A 20,793-nucleotide genomic window follows, 5' to 3' on the forward strand; every position below is an offset into this window, starting at 1 on the left:
GAAAACTTCGCTGGCTTGGTTGAAGTCTTGATGGCTCAGTTGGCAGAGCGCTGGAGTATCGATCCAGTTGCCGTGAGTTCAAGTCTCACCCAAGGCAGACATTTTCCACTTTTAAATTTATTCTAAGCATAATTACTTGTTATTGTTCAAACTATGAATGATCATAAAACAATAGTACAGGCACAGCAAACTTGCACTTCAATACTATTTACGATAACTTATTAGTAGGCACGACCCCTAATCGTAGTCCTGTCCTATGCCTAATGTGATCGCTCGCGGTCAACATGACTGAATATATTGTAAATATTATTGACATGTTTTATATTGAATAAAACTAGTTTTGATAATCTGTTGATGTTTTATTTTTCATTATAAAAATACTTACAAATAAGTCTAACGTAATTTAAATAACTTAAGTTATCGCGTTAGTCTCATCTGACAATCCAATGTAATCCATACATTCTGATGATTTTTATTGGAAAACTACTTAGAAGTATGTCTAACCTGTACTTAGAACAGCAAGTCACGAACATTCATGTCATCACACTTGACAGATGAAAGGCACGGTTGTATTTGATGACACCTTCGTATGAATCATGTCTCAAGTACAGTGATCATCGAATATTTCGTGACAGCCAAAGCGCCAAATATATTGGAACGCAAGGTCAACCGGGGTTTTTGGATCTGGTGGATTACACGCGTCTTTTGAAGATGTCTTCTTTTGATAAATATTACAACCCTCTCCATAGTCACCAAAACTTTCAATTTATATGACGATCATAATTCTCATATATTTCGTTTACAAAAGATCTTAAAAAGACGCAGTTATCCCATCAAATGTAAATATCCCGATTGACCTTACATCTTTATTTTAACAAAGGTATTTTACGATATATTTTGCACTTTGGCTACAATATTATACAATACTGTACATACTCTTATATAGAAATACAAGTATGTTTGATATACCGCGCCTTATTTTTCCCTACAAATCATATATAGCCTGAATCTAATTCTATATATCGTCAGATGACAACAAAATTCACCAACTACAAAATCATAATCATTATGATCAACAAGAATTATTCCTACGAGTATGTTGGCACTGTTATCCAGTTAGTGAATTTTATATGTCGCCTAACAATATAGTATATATACACATACTAAACAATCTCGCTGTCCCAAATGCCACAAAAGAACTGGGCAAGTGAAACAATACAAATGAGCACATTCAAGTGTTTTTAAATCACTAAAGCGCAAAAAGGCACTATTGCTTATACCAAAACTAGTTTCTAATTCAGTCCAATTCTAAAATATGTACACTAACTATGATAAGTATAGTTAATCAATTATGTCGATTTAAAAACGGATACAGTAAATCTCGTATAAATAAATTTGTCACAAAATGCAAAGTTAAGGTCACTCCAAAATAAGCTGGCAATGATTTGACAGCCTTGCCGAAGGTTACTCCAAAATAAGTTAGCAATGATTTGACAGCCGAGCGGGTGCAAATGTTATTTTAATCTTCAAACTTTGATGAAATTATGATGTTTATGAACCTATTAAACATGTTAAATCGGGTAACTCACGTAAAATTATCGAAGGTAGCTCGACATGTTTCGCTCCGTAACGAGGTGTCTCACGGTAGTTCTATTATTAAAACGTTTATGAACCCTTGTAAAGGTATCAAAATCGTTACCAACTTATTTGGAACCGATTCTATAATATCTTCGTCATCTTTTTCTACTGTGAGACAACTAAAATAAAATCAAAAGGAACCTACTTTTGAAACTGGTGACATTTCACACATGTTTATCAGCAATACTCTTGTCATACACTTTTTGCATCATCTGACTACAAAATAGTATCAAGTCTTTAACATCAAACTTGTCACACAGATAATTTTGCAGATACGACAATTCTTTGTTTCCGCTCTGTCCATTTGCATGCAATTCACAACCTCGCTGGATCACACTGTTCAAAACAATGTTGGCATCCGAATTTGTCATTTTCTTCACAAGCAAGTCCGTGCAGTCTTTTACAGGTAGAGATTCTGCCAGCTTCAGTTTCGATACGTTTTCTAATTGTTCTCCTAATTTTGAGATGAAGTCTTTTTTCTGAAATAATAATGACAGAATGATTAAAATTGAAAAAACTGAAATATATGTCATACTTATTGCTAAAGAAAAAGTGACCAAGTTTTCTGGAAAAGCCTACAGAGCTCTTAACACTTTGTTACTGTTTCTTTTGCATTTAACATTCTTTATTGTTTATAATTTATCTCTTGCTAATAATAACTAGTTAAAAACAAACACAAAACAAGGTGAAATTTTATAACAGGCAATATTTAAAGTATTTAAGGCTGATACAGAGACTTTTTCAAATGGGAGACAGATGTAAAGAATTAAGTAAAATTTACTGTTTTTATTTTTATAAAGTATTGCAATTTTTATGAATGTAATTTGGGTTGTTCCCAAAATTGTAACATGTCTGTATTGTCTGTAATAGAAAGTTAAAAAATAAGGATTAAGAATACTTACATCTTTGATACATGATGATATAATATCTTCAGTAGATTTGCTGCCTGACTCAATTGTCTGTGAACTTATTTGCTTCATGGTTACTTCGTCAGTTTGAGTTGACGAGATTCTTTGCAATATCAATGACGTTTGGGTTTCAGTTTCGCACATCAATATATTAGTTTGTATTCCAACACTTGTTGCGACTTTAAGATCTACATTTACAGTTTGCTTCACTGGTTCATCCACTTCCATTATTTTATCTACTTTAGTCAAAACCAATTTAGGCACTTTAGCAGCAGTTCCGTTAATTTTATCCTCAGTGTCCCTTGATAGATCAACCAATTCTTCCACTTCCATTTTCTTGTCCTTTTTAGGCGATTTCTTAGCGACTTGTTTTTTAGTTATTTTAATGGGTTCAGGTTCAGTAACTTTTTCTTTCAGATCGCTAGCTTTATCCCCTGACACTAAGTCATTTTTTCTAGTTCGCCTTGTCGTTACTGTGACATCTGTACTCACAGTAGCTTCGGCTATTTTATCTACCTCCATTACTTCATCTCTTCCAGATTTTCTAACAGACACTGTTACTGTAAGTTCTTTGTTTGCGGTAGGTTCCACTGATTTATTAGCTTTCAACATTTTATCTTTTTTGGATGCATAATCTTCTAATACTTTTTTGGCCACTTGTACTTTAGGAGCTTTGATGCAAGTTCTATGTACATCAAGTTCAGTCAACTTCGCGAAATCACCCACAGTTTCAATCCCTCCAAGTTCTTTTACAAATAGGTCCTTCATTCCAGGCGACGATAGTTCTGAAGCGATGTTGTCTATAGAATCCTTACAATTTATGAGATCTGGGAATATTGGATCTGTGTCATTCAATTCACTAGTTTTAACTATTTCTGCGGCAGGGGTCTGTTCTAGAGAGCTCAATTCTGTGTCATTACTACTGGAAGGTTCATTGCCGAAACTTTCAATCGTTGTAGTTAGTGCAGTGTCGAGTTTAAACATACTATCAAGTTTCTTTGGAGACTGGTGGCGTAAATGCCGCTCCAGCCGTTTAAGTGCTGAGCTCTGAGGTGATCGTACTCCACATGTCTCTATATACTTCTGAACAGACACAGACGTCGACACTGGGTCATGAAAACTGACTCGTTTCCTCTGGAAAGCAAAATTATATTATTAGCTCAATACTTTTAGAGGTGCAATAATATGTCTGTTAATCTAACTCAATATGTAAACTGACATAGACAATTATATTAGTAATAAATAAAAACTCACCTTATTCGCTGGTGACACTGTGGTCTCGTCAGCAATATCAGCAAGCTTTCTTTTCAGAATGGGTCCAGCAGGACTGCTATCGGCACTGGGCAAAGCTTTTCTAAATTTCAGGAAATTGTCTGTTTCTTCTTTTTCATCGGAACTTCCGCTATCTGTCGATTGAGCTGTTTGGTATAACATTCTTAGGTTCCTACGAGCTGGAGTACTCACAGGACTGCTTTTCTTAGGTTCTTCAGTTTCAGGTCTTTCAACATGCTTTATTGTCTGTAATCTGTCCGGTACGCAGAGGCCTAACATTTGCGCCGCACGACCACCACTGCGTACTTGAGGCCGATTTTTCTTCAGAGATAGTGAAGAACTAGGACTACTGTTAGTAACCGTGGCCTCTGGTCGGGGAGGAGATTGATCGCGTTTGTCTGGTGAATTTTTTTCTTCTGTAAATATTTCAGGTGAATTGGCTGTTTCTACGGGTTCGCCGTTTATTTGTACCGGTCCAGACAGTTTTATTACCAGGAAATCGTTGCTGTTTTCAGATACAGGCGACTTAGGTTCTATTGGGCTTAAGGCTTTTATAGGAGAAATTTCTGAAGTATTGTTTAAGAAATCTTTTTTTCTTTGGTCAGCGTCAATGGAAGGAGACGAAGCGCCTGTTTCTTCATTTTGAGTTATATCAATAAGGGTTACGGTTCTGTCATCGGCAGTGGTAGTAAGCTGGCTCTTATCAACATTTGAAACCGTTTTCTCATTATTATCTTTGTTCTCTGGTATAACACTCTGACTCATTTCAATGGATGCATTTGTTTCATTTACAAATTGGGAGGGATCTGTAGGTTGTGTATCCGCATTTGCAAGTTCAAGTGTATCAGGTCCTGGACCTGGCTCACATTCGGTATTTAAATCAATTACAGGATCGTCGTCATTGATAATTATTACATCTCCAGAGCGTACCGGCTCTGTGTCCATTTCCTCTGTCAAATCCATTATAACATTGTTTTGGACGTCAGTCTTGTTGGCAGGTAATTCGGTGTCATCTTTAATGTCTTGAGACATTATGACGTCAGCGCTTGTATTTATTTCTTGGGAAGATTTGTCAACTAAATCTTGTGTCTCTGAAACAGTTTTATCGATGCTTTCTGAACTACTAGATGGTTTATCAGCACACCTTCTGAATGATTTGACTGATATTGTTGTGTTCGTATCTTGAGAGCTCTCAATGAAATCTTCAGAAAGATCTTGTGTAGCATCAGGGCTAATATCCTGTGTTTCGCAAACTGTAACAGGCGATTTTGACGTATCACTGGCATTTTTTCTGGTCTTCTCTTTTGAAACTTCTGTATTGCTTGAACCTTTTTTCGTTTTCGTAGCACTCTTTGGCTCAGTTTTTGTAGCACTCTTTGGTTCAGTTTTTGATTTGTTTAGTTTATCGGCTAAACGCATTTTGCGACCACCGACTGGTGACTCTGTTAAACCTTTTCTTGTTACTCGTTTATCTGATTGTAGTTTTAAAAATGGATGACCCTCTACCATATCTATGGCCAGTTCTTTTTCAATTCTCGACTTCTTTTTGGAAGTTGACTTCGTCTCGCCAGAATCTTTTTTCTTAGTAATATTTTTTGGGGTGGATGTATTACCAAGCGATGAATCTTTTTTTGGTTCAGGCTGCTGTGTTTCTTCTATGGATTTGTCGATAGATGTGTCGCTTTGTGAACATTTCTCAGTGTCTTCAAGATTTGCTTTGGAACCATTGTAATTTTCCGGATGTTTATCAACAGGCTTATTGGTGGGCGATGGGGATACTTTTGCTGGTACTGTATCTTTTTCTGTGTCAACTTTTTCAACGTTAGTCACAATTTCGTTGTCATTAATGGGCGCTTCTTTGTCGTTGGCGTTTTCATTCACAGGCGATTTTCTGACTTCGCCGACATTCATTTCAATGTTGTTTACTGAAGCTGTCGCATCTTTAAGAGTCTCATTTATATCTTCATTCTTCTGCTCCTCATTTATATCTTCATTATTTTGCTTCCCATTTATATCTTCTTTCTTTTGCTTCTCATTTATATCTTCATTCTTTTGCTCTATTATGTTATTTACACTTTCTAACACATCATTTTTGTCTAGTGATTGTGACTCGTTTTGAGCAGTAGAGTTGCGTCTTTTCTTTTGTAAGAAAACTTCTGAGTCGTCAAACTTTTTCGGTTTTCTCTTGACACGAGCCGGCCGGTCAGGATTTATTTGTGATGGTGCCGAGTTAACTAGATTTTTAGTTTCTAAACATTTCGATACTGGCGTACTACATGTGTTGGTATTAACTGTTTGATTTAACAAATCGGCGTTCGTTGATCCATCCTTTGGTACAGTGGAATTTTCCATCAAATTTCTAACATTACGAAAAATTCTGTCTTTCAAAGCCATTCGCGGTGTTTTCACTGCCGGAGAAGACTTTGTTTGGTCAACTTTGTTCTGTTTTGGGCTATCTGTTTGTTTATTTTCGTTCTTTTCTGTGGTCTTAGGAGTGTCAGAGAAAAAATTATCAATTATTTTAGGGACTATATCAGTACCAGGCATGTTTTTGATAGTTGAAATATTATCATTAGATGGTGTACTAGCTGATCTACTATTTGTCGTTGATGCATCTTGAGAATCTGTTTTCCAAGATTTAAGCTTAAATTCATCCTGTGATTGTGATAAGTCCTGATACAAAGCTGGAATATCTTCTCTTTTCCTTTTCAGTTTTTCTTTTTGATTTTCCGTAAGTTTTCGAGGATTGAACTTCCAATTAGACTTGATTACCGCAAATTCTTCACCATTTTCCACTACTGTGTTTATGATACTAGCTTCTTTCTTTTTTGGCTCCTTTTTAGTGCTTTTTGTTACAGGCGTTGTAAACTTCTTTTCATCCTGACCTTCAGGTTTTGAAACTTTGTTGTTTGAGTCCTTGGCTTCATTATTAGTTTCAAAAGACGCCTTAATTTTGGCTCTCACCGATTCATCAATACCCTCGTCTGCCATAATAAGTTTTAACACAGCATCCAAATTGGCAGGTATTGTAGTAAACAAAGTTCGACACACAAGTAACTCGTCCAGTAAAATGATTTTGAATTCACTTCCACCTTCAGTTTTGAAAAGATGTTCAAAAGCGTCAATAACTTTCACCAGAAGCACCTCTCCAGTTGAATCCTGGAAATACAGATTTTATATTCAATGTGAATGCTTAAGACTCCTTATTCCTTAGAGCGCTCATCAATTTCACGAAACGGCCATCGATAGATGGCGTTGGCACTCGGTACGCGAGCACCTGCAACTCAACGCGCGTTTCAACGCCGACACAAATAATCTTGATAGTTTTGAATTAAATTGGTAATAACATAATTTTCAATTTTATACGGGGAATTTCCTGTTCATGGTATGGTAGTAGTAAATAAGGTGTATGAATGTAGTAAAAGTATAGTAGTCTACATATACATATATAAATACAGGTTTCCTAATTGATTGATTCAACAACCAACACCGCTGAGCCGAAACTACGAAAGCTAGAAAGTCGAAATTTGTATAGATTGCATTAACAAAATTTCGAAGAGATAAGAATCGATTATGAAAATTTACACCCCTAGTAGAGGGAAAGGGAAGGGGTGAAAGTTTGTATCGGGATCAATTTGTTTTTTTTTTATTAGGAAAATTTTAGTTAGGAACTTGAAATTAGAGAATAGTTTAATAGTGATTTCTGTTTTTTTATTGAATGTATATGCATACTGATTGGTCCCATTTTTATCAGAACCCAGTTCTGATAATGGGATCCTGGAGAAATCCAGGGAACTCCTCAAGTCTGAAAGGCATACATATAGCGATTTTTGTGTTTTTATATGAATAGCATGCATTTACGTACGGAACAATGACATTTGGTGCAGTGGAACTGTTGATGATGGTCAGACCGGAACTCCCTAAATCTAAACGGCACAGTTATAGTGACTTTCATATTTTTATAAGAACAGCATGCACTTACGTCCAGAACAGTGACATTTGGTGCATTGGAACTGCTCATGATGTGTCACTTTTTAACCGTCGCCTCAAATCTGAGAGATTTGAGGCGAGGTTCTCAATTCGTCTGTATGTTTATTTATTTTTTTATCTTTGTTCCTCGATATCTCCGTTGTTACTGGACCGATTAAAAAAAAAAATATTGAATGTATACTAATACAGATAAAAAAAAAGTAGTAGATAAAAAAAAATATCTGTCCCCTCTTTACATGTAGGGGTACCCTAATAAAACATTTATTATTATTAACGACCTTCCACATATTTATAATGAGCCCAAACATGATGGGGTTATGATGAGGAGAATAGCAGTTCTGTTGACCACCTCCTGACTCCATCATGAGAACTTGGACCTCGTCTAGTTCGATGGTGCTCGTCAGCCCAAATCTAATGAGCCCGAACATGATGGGGTTATGATGAGGAGAATAGCAGTTCTGTTGGCCTCCTCCTGACTCCATCATGAGACCCTGGACCTCATCTAGTTCGATGGTGCTCGTCAGCCCAAATCTAATGAGCCCAAACATGATGGGGTTATGATGAGGAGAATAGCAGTTCTGTTGACCACCTCCTGACTCCATCATGAGACCTTGGACCTCATCTAGTTCGATGGTGCTCGTCAGCCCAAATCTAATGAGCCCGAACATGATGGGGTTATGATGAGGAGAATAGCAGTTCTGTTGGCCACCTCCTGACCCCGTCATGAGACCTTGGACCTCATCTAGTTCGATGGTGCTCGTCAGCCCAAATCTAATGAGCCCAAACATGATGGGGTTATGATGAGGAGAATAGCAGTTCTGTTGACCACCTCCTGACTCCATCATGAGACCTTGGACCTCATCTAGTTCGATGGTGCTCGTCAGCCCAAATCTAATGAGCCCGAACATGATGGGGTTATGATGAGGAGAATAGCAGTTCTGTTGGCCACCTCCTGACCCCGTCATGAGACCTTGGACCTCATCTAGTTCGATGGTGCTCGTCAGCCCAAATCTAATGAGCCCAAATATGATGGGGTTATGATGAGGAGAATAGCAGTTCTGTTGACCACCTCCTGACTCCATCATGAGACCTTGGACCTCATCTAGATCGATGGTGCTCATCAGCCCAAATCTAAAGAGCCCAAACATGGTGGAGTTATGATAAGTAGAATAGCAGTTCTGTTGAACATCTCCTGCCTGACTCCATCATCATGAGAACCAGAACCTCATCCTGGTCCCAAAATATAATAATAATTCAAACTCTCAACAAACTTCACGTATAACTTAAAATCCAAAATCATATGAAAAGCATGTCGAATGCTAAAATTGCATAAGGTGTAAAAAGGATCAAGATTTGTTTAGTCGCAGTTTACGGCACTTCTCGGAACTATCGCGCTGCTTACGAAAGCTAGGTGCGCCGGACGATCAAACGCAGGTCCGTTGTCTTCGAGCGCTCGGCGCAGACTGAGCGGGCTCGCGTTAGCACAGTGTCTTTTATTCGAATTTTAGGTGTTTTAAAAACATATCTATCGACAGAAAGGTATGTCTTATATGTATGATTTTTTTTTTATAGGTCAATAAGAAGTTCTAGTTTAGGATAATATTATTTAAGAGTTACAAAAAATGCAGAAATCGCAGGAAAAATACATAATGTAAACCTCCTTTTATCGAAAAAATGGGGAGGATACGGAAGGTTATTTATCCACCATTTCAAGTAAATCTTAAAATGTCAAAGTATTAGCTAACTCGTACAGGATATAACAAATAGGATTGTGATCATTTATTACCCCAAATAACATTTTTAACAGCACAATCACGATTCTAAACGAGCTATTCCACTACGAAATTTGAAAACGTCTTCCGAAAAAACTGATTTTTCGGAAGTATAAAAAGACATATTTTAAAGTAGTACCAATTGACTTTCTAGCTTAAGATATGTACTTTTAGGAACATTATCATTTTTTTAATAATCATTTATAGTTTCTTTATAATTTTGAATGAAAAAGGTTCTATTTTGCAAAAAACGCTCGTCTTTAGGAATAAGGCCTCTTAAATGAATGAGTCTTAATTATGATATAAAAATACGAAAATATTGTACTTACGCCTCGTTTAAAATATTTAAGCATGATGTTCAATGCTTTCCTTCCAATTACAAAGATTTCTTGGATATATTCCCCGACCATACGCTCATTTGTGGCAGCTGTCGATAGTAGGTCCACCGTATCAATCAGTACTGGGAATACTTCTTTGATTTCTTCATAGTCATTGTATTTACACATTACGTCCTGTAACATCTTAACTTCTTTGTTTATTCCATCGTCTGAAAATAAATTTATTGAAATAATTATATTTTTTATCAGATTTCCTGTCATGATTTATACAACCAGGCGTATAAGCATGGTCGCGCGATAATTGATAAAAAATCAGGCCGTCCCTATCCCCTATCCCACTAACAAATAGTGCGATAGGGGCGGTCTGATGTTTTATCATTTATCGCGCGACCATGCATGCCTGCCAGGATAGCAATAAAATATTAATCAAACTACTTGTCTACAAATATAAGTCCACCTGTTGTACTTTTTTTTGCAAATATTTTTACAATATTATAACTAACTTTGGTGTTTTGACTGATGTACCTATCAGAATCAGCAGCATGAGCATTTATTTTGAAAGACCCTATATACTTCCTACCACATAGAGTGATATTACCAAGAACTACTACTATGACTACTACAGTTATTAAAATATGTATAACCAAACCTTTCCAAATCCTCTGAAACTTCTTTGGTTTGTTCATGCCCCCGAAAACACTACCTACAGTGGTTAAATTATATATTATTTCTTATTATAGACTGACATACCACCTAGAAACAGAGCCAAATAATCTTCAACACATGATACATAATTACATATCACAGATTTGATATAAACATGAATCTACAATGATTCTCTTGCTTTATAATATTATAAGCTATAACTTGCTCATACCTATCATAATAAAACAGACACAAGTAACATTAAACACTTTACCCCCTTATTCAATTCACACTAAAGTTATCAAGCCGATAAAAATAGTTTTTCCCTCGTATTGGTGTGATAGAAAAGGACAAACGATTTTAATGGCTTTTTAACTTTAGTGAACCTTTATGAATAAAAAGGTTAGTCAGCAATTCCCGTCAACTTTGTACAATGCCACGTCAGCAAATTTTAATTGATCCTATTTTGTTACCAACATTTAGTAATATAATTCGACTTTCGTAAGATATATACAGGATAATTGTTATAATTAAGAAAATATAGATACTAGAGAACCTTAATGACGAAATAAAACTTAATAAAATCTCAATTCATCAACAAAATCTTGGTAACAAAATAGGAATTAATAAAAACAAATTTAACTTTTCCCTTAATTTTTGTACAAAGTTGACGGGAATTGCTGTAGTATACTTTCGGCCATACAACCTAAGTAGTATTTGTATCGAATTTTCATTTCCTTTCATGTTTAACTAGTGTAGTATTTGGACTTTTACTTTAGCACATATAAAATATGCTTTAACCTTTTCCCTGCCACGTGAATAAAATGTCATCATCGGTATATCGAAAATTGCACAACAAGCTACCCACATAATATAACACATCATGCCGAATCGTGTTGGACATGATAAGTACACATTAGATGAATACAAACGCGGTCAATAAATTATAAATATCTGGGCGACCGAGCTTCGCTCGGTTCTATTTTAATATATCACGTCTTTAGATAAAAAAAAACTCTTATAAATACAAAAACAAAAAAAAGACAAAAAACAAAAACTTAATTTCTGGCCGGGATTCGAAACCCTGACACCTACGATCTATTTGCGTACATTAGACCGACCTCGTACGACTGAGCTAAGCGGAATCGATGCGCGCGCGGCGAAATTAACGACCATATTTTACGTTTACTAACGCGAAAGAAAAACTCATGAAAACTCGAAAATTCGCGTTTTCCGGGATCTAAGGTTACGCTAGATCGATTTTTCACCCCCGAAAACCCCCACATAACAAATTTCAGCGAAATCGTTAGAGCGGTTTCCGAGATCGTCGGTATATATAAATAAATAAATATACAAGAATTGCTCGTTTAAAAGTATAAGATTAGGAAACTTACATGTCCTCGTGATGATTTTAATCTTAATGACAGCCAGTAAGACGCATAGAACGAAGAACGTCGCCTTGGGTCCCTTATTAAAGTTTTCCGTGATTATTCGGTCTATTTCCATGTGGAAAAAGATGGCTTGCATCGTCGTTATGTGCATTACGCAGTACAAGTTGTTCCATGTCAATGCAGCTGCCTCGACCTGGAAATATATTATTGCATTTTGGTATAAAAGTTTTTTAATCTGTAGCTGATCATCTACTTACAAGAAATATTGTTAGTCGAACTACTTATAGATCGATATTAAGGTCCGACCGAGAACGATATTTTTGTCTCGGCCGAGAACGAGACCGAGACCGAGATTCAATTTGATTCTCGGCTGAGACCGAGACCGAGAATTTATAAACAGCGAAAAACATGCAATTTTTGCAAAAAACGTTTTCATAACCGAAATTCGCCTATTAATCAGGAATCCAGGAACATGTAGGGCCGTGTTTAGTGTTTGGTTCCGTAACTACCCAAACCTACCGCACCCCTTACCTATCTACCGTAGCAAAATAGACTACATCAGTGATAATTTGATAAACAAGTATACGGCTCGGTAAGCAGGCGCCATAGCTTATAGAGAAATATCGATAAAGAACCTACCAAAATCACTAAAATCGGGATACCAAACGGGCGATGTAATCAAAGGGTAGCTAAAAACCGATTGGACGCGAGTGCGCAATAAATTCATAATCTGAGTCTCGGTTTCACCGAGAATCTCGGCCCATTATGGCCGAGAGCCGAGACCGAGATCTCGGCCCGATTTTTGGCCGAGAATGCCGAGACCGAGATCTCGGTCGGACCTTAATCGATATTCACGAGGACTGGCCAGCTGGATGGGACTAAGGCAGGGTCGGGACAAGTGGCGTACTAGAAGGGACTCCAATGCTCAGCAGGGGGCGATAAAGGGCTGATATTATGATGGTGATGTCATGAAGACGCGTGATTTGATTAGTACTGCCATGCTACTAAAGTTTAGATATGACGAATCTGCGCGTCCTCGTAAATGTCACAATCTATAGCAAATAAAGAATACATACATACAATATGGTTTGTAGACAACGTGAAAAGGTCAAACTAAACCAAAATGTCTTATGGCAGAATGTTTTTGTGTTTCTGTGATTTATGAAAGGAATCGCCTAAATTTTGATGTAGGTAGTTTTAACAGATATAAGGTTCAGTAGTTATTGATGATGGAGCATCAACAAAGTTCAATAATACATGAGTATTATGTACTGCTAAATTTTACTAAATTTATCCATCACATTAAGCTTGTCTTCTAAATATTACTCCTGTCTGAGAAATACAGCCATTATCACCAGATAACTTAAAAACTAGATACATACATTAATAAAATAATCCAAGTTCAACAGCGGCCATAGCAGTAGATTACTCATCTGCTGCAACTCCTGCCTCGACTCAACTTTCAAGGCTTTTGCGAGAGCTGTCCATAGCTGTAGTGAGCCATCGTGAGGTGGTACGTCTTTGATCAGCCATTTTATCGCCTTGTCTTCTAGATGTCCGCACTCCAGTATCAGAAATTCGGTTATTAGCTTTAGATTTGTGAGTAAATCTTGGTTGTTATGCCTGGAAAAATAAAATTATATTATTAATAACGTTAAAAAACGGGATCCACACAGGCACGTCGCTTCGCGAGGCAATGTGCTCGCGCGGCAAATATTATGTAGACGTGCCTCATCCGAGGTTGCTTGGCCGAGCAAAAAACTAATGACATCTAATAATGTTGTAATGTATTATGTGTATTCCCAACTTGACTAAAAAGTCGCTTGTACAAAATAGTATTAAAAATTACATTATAAACTTTTAACTAAATACGTTACCCGCCAAAGTATTTTCCTTTTATACACATAGCCTTGTAAAAATAATCAAAAATGTGCAGATCGATTCAGCCAACATATTTATGATTATATAAAGTGCCATAGGTGTCCCTGCACTTTAACCTTATGCAGCAATACACTAACAAATAATCCATATTATACAATAAATGGGAAAAAATGTGTGTGTGTGTTTGTTTGTCTGTCTTTCACGGCAAAACGGAGCGTCGAATTGACGTGATTTTTTTAAGTGGAGATAGTTGAAGGGATGGAGTGACATAGGCTACTTTTTGTATCTTTCTAACTCGAACGAAGCCGCGGTCAAAAGCTAGTATAAAGTGTATATGCCATAGGTGTCACCCATAGCTGGGCACCGTTAATCAAATAGTTAACTTCGATAATCGCTAATCCGTTACTATAAAAGTTAACTTCGTTAATCGTTAAAGCGATACATTTCAACAAATTTAACGGAAGTTAAAGTTAATCGATAATCCGTTAATCGTGATAAGAAAATAATTTTACTATAGCGAGTTGCATCAACTACCTGTGAACTATTCAGTATTTGCGTAAGTTTATATGTTATTGTAAATGTAAAAGCCCGAAGTTCGCCAAAATCTCTTAAAAAATCCCAGCTGCCAATTGGTAAAAGCGAAATGTTACTAAATATTGTTCTCTTTGTACTTATACCGAGGTTGGTTCGGTAAATCCTAGGTCTTACTTTGGTGACTTGTAGATATTGGGTCATTCATGCGGTCGTAGTCATGGTGCGTGGGTTCCTCGGATTGAGACACCTCTAATCGAAGTTGTGATCCACGGTAACTTAGTAGTAGATAGCGGGCGATTTGTGTGTAATGCCTGATGATTTGCATTCTATTTCCCAGTTAGTGATGGGTGCAGTAGGACTAATAAACATTAGCAGGTCTCGAACAAGTGATCCAAAGGCACCAATTGGTCTGTAGACTGTGAATTTACGGAAAAATCCTAGGTTTCGCCGTACTCCGGGCTTTTACAGTAGTGGGCAGAGCAAGTATTACTCGACGCGTGCAGAACTGGATTAACGATTAACGGACTCGAATAAATTTAACGGAAGTTAACCAATCCGTTAACATTTTTTAAAGTTAACTTAAAAGTTAATCCGTTAACCAAAATGTTAACTTCGTTAATTAACGATTAACGGATTAACGAGTTAATGCCCAGCTATGGTGTCACCACACATCAACCTTATGCAGCATACACTATAATAAATATACTATACTCACTGTTTACAGGTCTCAACAAATGTGGAATCTGTTAGAATGGAGAGAATTATTTGTATTGGTCCACCTTGAAACTCATTGGTTTTGAGGAGCTGCTTCAGTGGGGTTTCCTCGAGAAGTGAAGAAAAGAGGACATTGTTTACTATGTCTGCAAGCTTACTATTATTTGAGCTCTCCTGTAAAAATACATTATTTCAAGTTCAATTATAATTATTAGGAAAAATGCGAAAATATAAATAGAAAAAACTCAAATATTTATTTACCTGTGCAAGTAATTTTGTAATGGTCAAAAGGTCATTAAAAAGATCTTTTCGTATATTGTTTTCTGGCATTTCAGCTAAGGTCATCACAAATGACTTCCAAGCGCATATGATTGACTGTTTTCCGATCCCAACATCTTCTTCTATGGATACTTTTATCGCCATCTTCAGTGAATGTGTCCAGTCGCTCCAATGATCTACTAATACTTTAGGGCTGATTATTTTACTCTTCAATCTAGGTCTTGAAACGCAGCCCTCACAGTTTACATGCCCAACCATTTCAACAAATGCTTCAACACAATTTTTTTTAACTGCCGGTGATATCATGCCAGGTACCAAAGCTGTCTTCTCAGGTATATGTCTTCCGAAACAAAAGTGTAAAAATGGATACAGCATCCTCTCGTCTGCTCTGGTTTCATACTGTTTTATAAGATGCCACCAGGTGTCAAGTTTGGCAAGGGCTGTTTCTTCAACTTTAGCATTATTTGATCTCAATGGTATAATAAGTAATTTTATTCTTTTGTTAACAAATAGCTCATTAGTCTCAGCTGAGAAGTTATCGATTAAGACATTCCAACATTCAAATGCTCTGCATCTGCTCTTGATGTCCATTTTGAATGCCATTTCGACTACTGGCAACATTGAGTTGATAGGGCTGCCTACTCCAGGTTTGTTCATAGTTATTTGAGCTTTGAGCAGTCTGATAAAGATCATCCAGATCCGGTGCCACAAAACACTGCCACTTGATAAAAGGTTTTTCATTTGAGCTGGATATCTGTAAATCCATACTAATATTATAAATGGGAAAGTGTGTGTCTGTTTGTTTGTCCGTTTTTCACAGCAAAACGGAGAGACGAATTGACGTGATTTTTTTAAGTGGAGACAGTTGAAGGGATGGAGAGTGACATAGGCTACTTTCTGTCTCTTTCTAACCCCTCGCTTCCCTAAAATGTTGGGTGGAAGTTTGTATGGAGCATTGCGCAGGTTTCTGCAGATGCCCCGACCTTGACCTACCCTGACCTACCACAAATATTTTAAAAACTGCTCAGAAAACCTTATGAAGTTTAGTTAAGAAGTTCACACTTACGCATTAGGGCTGTAAATATTTTCCAAAACTGTCTGCCATTGAGGATTACTACTGTAGTCAATTGATGTAAGTTCTTCAGTCAACATTTCCAACAGTTCCATGATAGATATGACCATGGGTGTAGTCCCTATGGTCTGAATTTGGAAGTAATTCATAGCAATAGGAATCACTCTTGAAAACCATACCGCTAGGCCTTTTTTCACAAATGTGGACTTTTTTTCCGGAGTTAGGCTGATCATTATTCTGTGGGCTAGGTTAACGGGCTGAAAGTAAGATTATTTTATTGAAATACTTTTCAAAATCAACAGGTTTTAAATGGATAATGGTAGATATTGATTTAGATCCTGAATAAAACTTCATAATTTAATAAGCATTAATTTTAGTAATGAAACAAGTCTAATATAGAATAAATAAATATTGGGAACACCTTACACAGATCAACTTAGCCCCAAACAATGCAAAGCTGTGCTAAGTAGATAAATGCATATCTTATACTATTAAACGAGGAATTCTTGTATATTTATTTATTTATTTATCTATTTATTTATCTATACCGACGATCTCGGAAACCGCTCTAACGATTTCGCTGAAATTTGTTATGTGGGGGTTTTCGTGGGTGAAAAATCGATCTAACATATCCTTAGGTCCCGGAAAACGCGAATTTTCGAGTTTTCACGCGTTTTTCTTCGCGCGCCATCTCGTGTGGAGTAGTTGTATTGTTGAGACAGAAGTCTTTCGGTCGATGTAAGTATTATTTACTTCAAAGACTAGATGGCGACACAGGTCAAGGCTAACACGAAAGAAAAATACACTCTGAGCTTTAGTGACGAAACGCGCGCCATCTCGTGTGGAGTAGTTGTGTTGTTAAGACTGAGAGTTCTTTCGATTGATCGATGTAGGTACTATTTATTTTCGAACTAGATGGCGACACAGGTCAAGGATACGAAACAGAACTTAAAGCTGAAGCTAAGTAGATAAATATTATGGGTAATATACATACTTAAATAGATAAATGCATACTTACATACATAGAAAAGAAAACACCATGACTCAGGAATAAATATCTGTTCATCACACAAATAAATGCCCTTACCGGGATTCGAACCTGGGACTGCAGATTAGCAGGCAGGGTCACTACCAACTGGGCCAGACCGGTTGTCAATATCCTTTGCAATTATTTTTCATTGAGGATTTTGCCAGCATAAAAATAATGTTGGTGTACCAAGTTGTTGTTGTTATTTTGTGTAAGGACTCCCTAACATAAGACATCTCCTAAAGTGATCAATACACTGAATGTGAATTTATGTATGCAAGTATTACATTATTATCCCTCATACCTTCTACCAAGTGACATGCAAATTTGTATGGTGATAACAGCAAAGAAAGTTCGTAAGTTTTATTGGGCATTTTCCGCAAGTCAACAACCATTGTTCCTATTACGTGAAATAGACGAGGTAGCACTACTCTAGCCACCCCAGCTCCTCTACAAAGCCTAGCAGTGTTTTCAGGTTGCTAAATACCTACTTCAGTGTGTTCGGTGTACTTGTTCCCAAAGAGAGTTAAAGACGGTGTGACGGTGAGAACGGGCCGAGCCGCGGCGGTGTAGTGGGTGCGCAGCAATGTCCACTTATAGTTAGGTAGTATGTAAGTTATATAGTTAAGTGCGTAGAATAAGAAATATGCGATATACGAGCGCTGTATCTGCCAACAAACTGTCCTCAGTTTGGCGGAATTGAGTCTTGTGAAATAGTTGTAAGTTTCTTGTTATAAATAAAAAAAAAAAAAAATATGCTGAAATGATGTACAAAGAGGTGATGTAACATACCTTGAACCTGATTTCCACAGGCATCTTAAGATGGCAATATAAGTTGAACAGTTCATATATGTCCTCGCAGTCAGATGCAAGCCCTGCCAGAACATTGTCAGGGTATGTGAGCAAGGTGTTGAAGCTAATAGTTTGCAGTGACTCTGCTCTGTTCAATGCTGCAGCAGTTAGAAGAAAGTTTAAAACTGTCTCCGCTGAAGATGATAATTTTGATACAGGTAGTTCAGTCTGGAAGATAAATGAAGATATGTTATAAGATCTGTAATGAAAGTATTTAGCAATATATGGAATTACATTTATTTTCATACATAAAGTAATTATAATCTACAGACCATCCTAGTCTCACAGTAAGCTTATTATGACCTTTTTTGAGTAGTTTGAATAGAATAAAGAATGTAAGTAGTTCACTTCAAATTACATATGAATATCGAAAAGTTAAAAGAGAATTAAAGTTATTTCTGTAAAGTTTATTTAAGTGCAATGTGAACATGTGACTGAAAAGTACATATTAAAATAAAATACAACAAGAATATATCCAAACCTGATGTTTAGTCACAATCTTAGTGATTATATTCAAGCAAAACACAGCGTGCCGCGCGTCTTTCTTCAGGTCGTGAACACATATTGTCAATATTCTCTCAAGTTTTGAAACACCTGGGCTATTTCCTTTATCGAGGACATGTAGAATTGCCTCAAAATGTTGATTTCGTGATCCAACAAGAGTAAATGCAGTGTCCTCTAGAATTTCGAGGTGCTTGTCCAACATTTTGTCACTGTAATAGGTACAACGAAAGGTTATACATATATCTGTACAACACGAAATTTTATAGCTGTTAGTTTTATCCAATACATGTCTACAAATAGTTTTATATGCGTAACTAAACACGATTTGTTATCTTCAAGTAACTACTAAACTGGATAGCCCTAAATTAACACGATGTGACAGACTGTCGGCGTATCGTTGTACGGTTACCACAAGAAAAACAAACAAAACACAAAAGTTATCCGTTGCACTAGTGGCACTTCATTACCTTAACATGTATTAGAACACTAAAGTACGTGATTTTTACTGAATCTCATGTTCTCAGTAATGCAAAATTGCAAAAAATATTGGATCGTGTGCAAATGAAACGAAATTAACAATTTGTTTGACAGATGTGCGTTTCTGGCGCGAAATACTTGTAACAATCGAATTGATTCGATTGAAACTCGATTTAATATAAGAAGAAAAATAATTAAATATTCAGTATTTTTCAAATAATTGTTTTTTAATTTATATTATTTTATAAAATACGATGGAAAAAAAATGATTGTTACATACTTCCGTGATTGTTACTGTTCCAATATTTTTTTGTGTAGATACAAAGAAACACGATGGCTTTCACCACAGATCAAATAATACGACCCCCACGGCCCCCACAGACGGGAGACAAAACTGTTTTGTCTCCGTCGCTCGGTCTATGGGCTAGTATGAAGGTGCGCACACGAGGCGACGCAACTTTTCATACAAATACGACGGAGACAAAACAGTTTTGTCTCCCGTCTGTGGAGGCCCTAAAAGTTGCCAGTGTTGCTGCACGCAAGTACAATTTGAAAAATGCACCTTTGCAATTTTTGAATCTCGCATACGGGATTTTGCACGGGGATTTTGTCACTAAAATACCTGTTGAAAACAGTGACTTGCTTGTTATTTTCAGTTAAAATTTTCTGAATTCGAACGCGTGAGACTCAAAAATCGGATAGTATAGAAAGGCCGATTCTGTAACTTCAATTTAGATTTCCTGGTGATCACTGGGCCAACCATGGGTATACATGGCCGGCTATGTGCCCTGGTTCAAGTGATTTAGTTATACATACTTCCGTGGGTCCAAGAGTAAGTAGTATACAGTTTTTTTAAATGACGCATTTATTGCAACATCTATAAAAGCCAATAGAAGAACAACAATAAAGACGGTCAACCAATGAGGAGGCACACTAACATTTTATCCCATTTTATCCCGCCTGGCGGCGCCTGTGCAAGTATAGGCATGTCACTGTCATCTCACATAAGTGTGAGAGAAAAAAAACTCTTCTCACTCTCACGTATGGACTAATAGGGTGGCGCCATCTGTCGTAACCTTTGCGTGTGCCTCCTCATTCTTGACCCAAAGAAATGGCGCGAAATTCAAATTTTCTAGGTATTTATTTAGTCGTAAGCAAAAAAACAGCTCGCATTTTCTATGGAAATTAAACATTCATTCCAATTCTCGAACATGACAGATAAGTAGCTGCCTCGAGTGGATACTAGTCTTTTTGAGTTATTGGAATTTTGATTTTATTCTATTTAATCGAATTTCAAATTTGATAAACGTAATCGGTCGGGAGTCGGCCGACCAACTCCTCAAAGGAAGAGGGCACACTTGATAATTAGGTAAGTAGTATCAAGGACGATTATAAAGGACCAGCAGAGTCCATACTAAATACCGTACCCCGTTGGCAGCCGTAAATCTATGTCGCTAGATGTCACTAAGAGTGTCATTTGAATAAAAATGTCGTTTTTT

At 36.8% G+C, this 20,793-nt stretch overlaps 1 protein-coding gene across 1 annotated transcript; it reads right to left on the reverse strand.

The window, feature by feature from the left end:
- Nucleotides 1-3: 3 nt before the first annotated feature.
- Nucleotides 4-19,378, reverse strand: LOC125227721 (telomere-associated protein RIF1). The gene is made up of 12 exons (XM_048132023.1): nucleotides 19,285-19,378; nucleotides 18,795-19,026; nucleotides 18,254-18,481; nucleotides 16,429-16,691; nucleotides 15,345-16,116; nucleotides 15,085-15,257; nucleotides 13,337-13,577; nucleotides 11,958-12,147; nucleotides 9,910-10,127; nucleotides 3,801-6,977; nucleotides 2,541-3,680; nucleotides 4-2,117 (listed from the first exon to the last, which is right to left on the reverse strand). Exons 1-12 carry the CDS (start codon nucleotides 19,290-19,292, stop codon nucleotides 1,803-1,805), a joined length of 6,957 nt encoding a protein of 2,318 aa, XP_047987980.1. The 5' UTR covers nucleotides 19,293-19,378; the 3' UTR covers nucleotides 4-1,802.
- Between the last annotated feature and the right edge of the window lie 1,415 nt (nucleotides 19,379-20,793).

The sequence above is a fragment of the Leguminivora glycinivorella genome, chromosome 7, assembly GCF_023078275.1.
Source record: "Leguminivora glycinivorella isolate SPB_JAAS2020 chromosome 7, LegGlyc_1.1, whole genome shotgun sequence".
NCBI classification, from domain to species: domain Eukaryota; kingdom Metazoa; phylum Arthropoda; class Insecta; order Lepidoptera; family Tortricidae; genus Leguminivora; species Leguminivora glycinivorella.

What these genes read in the sequence shown, in the direction of transcription:
- LOC125227721 (XM_048132023.1), bottom strand. An exon ending in AGATTGTGACTAAACATCAG is followed by an intron (nt 18,482 to 18,794) that starts GTTTGGATATAT and finishes TTTATCTTCCAG; the next exon opens with ACTGAACTACCTGTATCAAA. An exon ending in TTAAATATTTTAAACGAGGC is followed by an intron (nt 6,978 to 9,909) that starts GTAAGTACAATA and finishes CTGTATTTCCAG; the next exon opens with GATTCAACTGGAGAGGTGCT.